The 7,100-nt window shown below is 36.2% G+C and overlaps 1 protein-coding gene across 2 annotated transcripts; it reads left to right on the forward strand.

The window, feature by feature from the left end:
- Positions 1–2,754: 2,754 nt before the first annotated feature.
- On the forward strand, positions 2,755–7,100 carry Ermn (ermin). 2 transcript variants are annotated; one of them, XM_076866642.2, is made up of 3 exons: positions 2,755–2,992; positions 3,681–3,773; positions 6,580–7,100. In XM_076866642.2, the coding sequence occupies exons 1-3, from the start codon at positions 2,755–2,757 to the stop codon at positions 7,098–7,100; spliced, it is 852 nt and encodes a 283-aa protein (XP_076722757.1). The 2 variants fall into 2 exon arrangements, with proteins under 2 accessions (XP_076722757.1, XP_076722758.1); XM_076866643.2 differs by having other exon boundaries at positions 3,741–3,773.

Genomic DNA, 7,100 nt, shown 5'->3' on the forward strand with positions numbered 1-7,100 from the left:
CAAATACTCCAGGAAATTATATTTTCAAAAGTCATGTTTTTATACAGTAGACATTATGGGATAATATTTGAATTAAAGGTTTATTAGTGCAAATTCCAACATACTTTCTTAAGTTATTGGCTGTTAAAAACAAATTACCTCTTTATAGACAAAATAACCTGTGTTTTATTTCGTGGTTAGAATCATCTTGCTGCTGTTTCATGTTGCCACCTTATTGTAAGAAAATAACATGTTAAAACCATTTACCTTACAATAGTTATTTTGCAGGTCAGCATAACACCAGTTATAGAGGTTTTTTTTTTTTTCTTAATACAATAGTTTGCCAAGTCAAAGAGAATTCTGGATCATTTTTCTGTCTTTCTGGATCTGAAATAATTCTAATTTCATGAAAGAGTCAAAGTATAGCATTACAAAGAAAACAGTTTATAAATAAATAAATACATAAATAAATGATCATTAAAGCTAGTCTGTAAGTATATGTTGCACTTGCTGCAGAGTAAGAGAAATCTAAAGTGGGAGATCAATTGTCCCAAACTCTCTAAACTTTTGCCAGTTTTATTGGTAGGGATTGGAGACAGGTCCCTCAAAGTTAATGAAAGCATTTCTATATTTCTATGTACATAGCTGGGCATTGGGTTGAATTAATGCCATTTTCTTCCCCCAAGGATCTCAGTATGATGCCATCAGTATTTTCTCTTTCATAGGCTTACTAGTTGAGCTTCTTCAAAGGACACTTTCTCAACATTATCTGCAAGGCAGTTTCTCCTGGGCAGTCTTTGATCCTGCCTCAGGCCTTCTGCTGCCCTCTTATGGCACCAGCTCTCTCTGTTGCCACAGTGATGAATTCTGGATCCCTATAGGATCTCTGTCCCAGAGATCTCTGGGACACAGGTCAGGGAAGTCACTTGGCTTCATTAACGGTGCAAACTCCTATCAGTAGACTTACTAGCTGTGTGACCTTGAGTATATTTCTTGATCTTTCTGTGCTCTGCTTTTCTAGTTTGTAAAATGGGATAATAATGGTACCTATCTCACAGAGCTGTTATGAAGATAGAACTTATTACTATTTGGGAAACCGAACAGTGGCTCACATATAAGTGTTATACAGTGTTTGCTGAAGAAATTGAAAACCATCAAACGATTTGTGTGCTGGATAGAACAACTGGTGATGCCAAGGGAGGAAGAAGTTTTAGGATCTAATAGAGATGCATCCAAGGACACAGGAGTGGGGATGATGAACAGTGCAGTTCATTTGTCATTCCTGATTTAGACCTTAATAGGCTAGCCCTAGGCACAATTTTAAAGGTGAGAAATTTACAATTACTACCCTACCCTTATTCTTTATATCTTCTTATTAAAAAAGATCTGAAATGTATTCTCTCAGGAGTAAACTCATTAAATATATAAATATAGATATATAGATATACATAAATTTAAAAAGTCGAGTGCCTACCTAATTCACCTGTAGATACATGTTGGGGAGACAGGTTAGCGAGTTAACATATTCCTTTCCAGATGAAGGTTAGGTTTTAGTTGGTGAAAGACATTACACAGTTAATTGAACAATTACTCTTTCATTATATCTGCAAAGAGTAGTCAGAAGGGAAAAAATAATGTGTGACAGGAGTCCTGTTCAAGTCCTGGGGGTCAGGGAAGGGCTTGGCTGTGAGGAAGGGATGGCACTCTACACAGCCAGCAGTGTAGGCATAGGCTCTGGAATCATTTGCCACCATGTGGATTCAAACAGGAAAAACAATTAATACCTTTAAAAAACAGGGGGTGGGGGTGGGGGGTGGGGGCGAGGGGCAGGTAGCAATGCTTTAACTAATCACCATTTTCCCCACGGGTAGACTGTATTGGTGCTCTATCATTTTACCAAGATCACATAATACCAGCTGGAATGTAGAAATAATTCTGATTAGGAAAAGAGAAAACTTCAGGGAGAAATTTGTAAAGGTCTTAAAAGAATGATTTGGGCTCCAGCGGACATAAATAAACTAGAGGATGAAAAGATATAGACAAAGTGAATGCCTCTAAAATTGTGTAATTTGGGGTATTAGCAAGTTGGTAACATTTTTGTTTTCTCTGAGGTCCCTTCTTGACCTCCTGAAAGCACACCATAAAATCTGCTGCCAAAATCATTTACAATAAAGTTATCCTGTTTACAGGTTTTCGATAAGCTGTTTTTATTCTTTGATAAATAAGAAACGATGCCATTGTGCCCTATAAAATAGCAGAGGTTTTACTTGAACAAAATCCGTTTGGAAATGTTAAGCTGGTGACACAGAACTAATATGCCTCAAGGTGGTCATTCTCTCTGGATTAAAGCTGGGGAACAATTGTGGCTCCTGTTACCAGGAAAATTACAAAGGGCCATTATGGAAAGGGACAAAAATCTCTGTTCCCAGAGGGGGACTGACAAGCTGAAAGTCCCCCTCTACATGCCAACACAAAAGCCTGATTGCCTCAGATTGTTTGTTTATGTAAATCAAAAGGGTGACATTAATTCTGCTGAGCAACAAAGGATGTGGTGATTGGCTAGATGGTTGCTTACGGGCTCCTGGCAAATCTGGCAAATCCTATTGCATTTATTCTAAACTCTGGACACCTTTAGGAAAAGAATCTCATCATTATGTACCAAAGTGAATAATTTGTATTTTTAGAGTCAGAGTTGAAACTGTAGGATTTGAGAGCAAAGAGAGGATTTGCTCAGTTTCTCCAAAGCTCTTTACAAATTGGATTCCAGGGTACATCATGACAGATGTTCCTGGGACATTCAGTGGGGCTGAGTGTAATGGGAATAGTCTTCCCGAAACTGTTCAGCAACCTACCACTAAAATCAATGAGGATGCGACTGATATGGAGACCCCACCAGACTACAGGGTTGAACCAGGTCCTGAAGATGTGCCCACAAAAGGAAATCAGGAAGAAAGAGGAAAATCACAAGGGAACATTCTACTCAACCGTTCCATGGATGAGAAGATTCTAAAAGGTAAACTATTTCCCTTTTTCCTCACTTTAGTAGTTTTGCTTATAGGCTCACTCAGATGTTTTTTTTTTTTTTTTTTTTTTTTTTTTTTTTTTAATAAACTGCTATTATAGGAATGAGGAAGAACTGTAGTTCTCTATTCTACTAGGGCTGCATGACATAATAACTGAACCTCTATCTCTGGGGCTTGTGTATTTGAAAGCTCTATGATCCTGGACAATTTTCTTTGTCTTCTTGTGCCTGTTTTTTTTTTTTTTTCACTAGAAGAAAGCAGAAGAATCTTTACTACATTTGTGGGATAGTGGCAAGAATTACTAAATGTTAGTGAAATGTTAACTACTGTGATTTAATATTATTACTGAACAAAGAGAATTCAGAATTTTGAAATCTCCTGTCACACATAACTAAAGAGGTCTGCATTCATGATTCCATCTTATATAAGCATAAAGGGAGAGAATATCAGTAAAGAAATTAATTGCTATATAAATAAATGAAATCAGTTAAAAATCAGAAGTTAAATGGTAAGTTTTAATAATCCTAATTAAAAATTTAAAAATCTACCTAGAGTCTAAATTTACATCCCTTGAGCGCTCTCTCTCTCTCTCTCTCTCTCTCTCTCTCTCTCTCTCTATATATATATATATATATATATATATATGTCATGTTATAATACTTGTATTCCTCCCCCCAGAAAACCCAGAAGATCACCTCTTTATTGTTCATAAGGCTATCACAGATCTGTCTCTCCAAGAAACAAGAGCTGAGGAAATGACATTCAGAGAAGGTAATGGGAACTAGAGTTTTCTACACAGAAATTGTTTGGATATGATGACAGTTTTCACATGGGATGTTGTGTGAGTAAAATGTTGAAAAAGCAATTGAGGCACTGACTTCACAATCTCAAGGCTGCAATAGGCAGATAAGAGAGTCTTGACTTATCTGTCGGTTCCACCGCAGGAAGCATTCCAGATGACTCAAGACTAAAATTGCATGGATTGGTACAGCTGATTGGCATACCAATTCGATATCTGTGTCTTAATGTGTTAGCCCACTTAATCAACCTTTCTTTTTAAATTTGGTGTCTCCAAATCTTTGCCAGGCACCTTGTGAAATGTAAATATTTCAAAAATAGGTTTACCCTAAAAGATAATTATTGACAGACAGTTTAAAGTAACTTTGTAAATTGATTTGCTCTATAGGAAAATTCTAGGCCTCTGATATAAGTACAAAATGGTGAACTGTTTCTTGTCAAAGAAAGCTTCTATCGTGATGAAGTTGATTTTAATTTTGTTCTTTAAGTAAATGGGGAAATAAAGAGAACATTGAAGTGACAAATATTTAATTTTTAATAAACTGAATAGGCCACAAGATACAAAATCCTTTAGATATTACTTCTAAGAAGACACATACATTCAAGCAGCTTTCAAATAAAGTACCCAATAAAATCTATCAATTAATCATTTTTTCCTCTCCTGCCCCTATAAACATCTTATCTAGAAATTTAAACCAATTTGTTAGACATAACTAATTTAGCTTTGAACCTTAACAGGCAAAATATTGAAAAGACTACTGGTTGAAATATTAGAACTTCACATAAAAATGCAAATATTCAGGCAGACTGGAGGTGTTTGGCAATTTCTTGGACTTCCTCCCTTTGCTGGACAACTCTCAAACTGTCTGCTGACCAATACATAGATACTTATGGGAAAAGGTAGCAAATAATAGTTATTGTCAAGCTAATACTTTATCAGAGATAACTTATAAAACTTAAGATCCCACAAAATGAACTCAATACATTCTTTGTTTTAGTCTTTTTGCTTCCAATGGAATAAGCCATTGGAGGCAGGGATCACAGTCTTCCATCCAGAGCCACCTTTAAATTTCTATTCAGAAGACCCACTATAGTCGACAGTTTTTTAGGATCTTCCAATTTGACTAAATGGAGAATGAAAGCAGATTCTATTTAATGCTATATGGTCTTATCACTGAATTTGTCCCTGAATGAGTCCTTTCTTGTCTGATGAAACATGGACTGTGTGCTTTTTTTCTCTATGACAGAGCAAGAGGTTTGGTGTTTTTTATTTTCACTATGGCAAAGAGCTAAAAAAATCCTGAAAGGCAATGCTCCTGGATAAAAATGCTAAAAATATTGGGGAAAAACTATAACTTAAATTCAAGTAATTTCATTGGTGATAATCCATGCCTGAGTTCTGAATATGAATAAAAATGTCAGTTTCTTTGGTTCTTCTGGAAAAAAAAAACAAAGCTTGATATTAGAGCAAACATTCTAATGTATACTTACATGCAATGTAAAGAATATTGACTGGATGCCATTGAACTGATTGTAGCTGTATATTTAATGTGGAGTGACAATTCACTTTTTCTCTGTAAGATTATAGTCTTGATTCCTACAGTAAAAAAAAAAAATAAAATAAAAAAATGAAAGGAAACTAAAAACTTTGGATGAAAGGGACTTATGAACAACCTTCAGGGAGAATTGTAGAAGGAAAGAACAAAGAGAACAAAATTGCCTCTCACCTTACTTAGATATAGGATCTAATGGTGTTGGAAGGTGATGGTGAGCCCAGGCCCAGCAAGGGACCCAACTCAGACCTTTCTGATTCTTGTACAATACAGACTGAAGCTTCCCACAGAAGCTGTTGAGGGGCAAAAGCTAAGAAAAGAACCTCTGCCTTCTTATAATTAATTCTTATCATGTTCCATAAATATCATTGAAGGTACACTGACATGACCTAGGTGTTTGAAAAATGGAAAATTCAGTGCATTTAAGCCTTTTAAATGTTGCTAACACAGTAACAAATAACTTGTGTCAATTGCTTGTTGTTTGGAACATGCCTAAAATACAGGCTAATCTGACATTATGTAACAATGACCTCTGCATGATTTCAAAATCTGGGCAGGTCTCAGACTGTTTTTTTTTTTATTTTTATTTTTATTTTTATTTTTTTGTGGCTTTGGTGGGCTTGGTGCCTAAGTTGCCAGCCTTGTGTGCTGACCACATGAGGGTCTTTGCTCTTCCTTCCATACCTGACTACCTTAGGGCAACTCTGAGAAAGAGAGCATCAAATGTCAAGTTTGCTACTGTGAGTGTGACAATAGGCAGTCATTATTATTTTTTTTTTAAATTTTCCTTTAGGGCTGTTTTTGTGTATGTGTGAAATAGGTCCAAACATTCTCTTGTATATATTATATTTCCAGTTTGACAAGTTAGAGTATAGTTAGGGGATATCAGTCTCACTAAATACAGTGGTACACAAAATAGAATTCCATAGTCAAACGAGGTTGGGTTGCAGCCTTTCCTGGAGATTTACAATGTTCATTAACATTTTAAAGGCTTGTATAAATTCCAAAGAAGCTTATTTAACTGTATTTAATGCAGTTATTTTCCAAACTAATCTGACCATGAAGCATGTTTGATTGTGTAGAACATATGAGTAGCCCAGAGTCATATCCCATAAAACACACATTGGAAACTGATTGTCCAGAAAAATAATTCAGAGAATAACAAAGTAACAGCTCAGTATGTTGGAACCTCTGAACATCTCAAATACCCATTGATTTTGCTACAGGGCTTCAGTGGGAGAAGATTCCTCTGAGCAGCAGTAACCAGGAAATGAATAGTCCAAAAGAAAGAATTGCCAAACAACCTCTAGAAGAGAGAGAAAATGAGGATAGGAAGAACAAAGCTCACCAGGCAGCACAAATTGAATGGCTGGGATTTCGCAAACCTAGCGAAGTTGACATGCTGCATTCTCAACATGGTGAGCAGGAAGAGGTTTGGAATGAAGAAGCTCCTGAGGATAATGATGATGATTACAATGATGATGAAGATGAAGTTCGAGTGATAGAATTCAAGAAAAAATATGAAGAAGGTTCTCAATTTAAAGAAGAAACCGATGCAAGTGAGGACTCCCCACTGAGCAGCCCTGGCTCCCAACCTGTGACACCCGATGAGCAGCCAATGTTAGGAAAGAAGGGAGATATCTCCAGAAATGCTTATTCAAGATACAATACAATATCCTATCGGAAAATAAGGAAGGGGAACACCAAGCAAAGAATTGATGAATTCGAGTCTATGATGCATTTATGA

Source organism: Callospermophilus lateralis, chromosome 9 (genome assembly GCF_048772815.1).
Source record: "Callospermophilus lateralis isolate mCalLat2 chromosome 9, mCalLat2.hap1, whole genome shotgun sequence".
NCBI classification, from domain to species: Eukaryota; Metazoa; Chordata; class Mammalia; order Rodentia; family Sciuridae; genus Callospermophilus; species Callospermophilus lateralis.

What these genes read in the sequence shown, in the direction of transcription:
- Ermn (XM_076866642.2), top strand. Translation starts at nt 2,755, where the DNA reads ATGACAGATGTTCCTGGGACATTCAGTGGGGCTGAGTGTAATGGGAAT. An exon ending in GGATGAGAAGATTCTAAAAG is followed by an intron (nt 2,993 to 3,680) that starts GTAAACTATTTC and finishes TCCTCCCCCCAG; the next exon opens with AAAACCCAGAAGATCACCTC. An exon ending in GGAAATGACATTCAGAGAAG is followed by an intron (nt 3,774 to 6,579) that starts GTAATGGGAACT and finishes ATTTTGCTACAG; the next exon opens with GGCTTCAGTGGGAGAAGATT.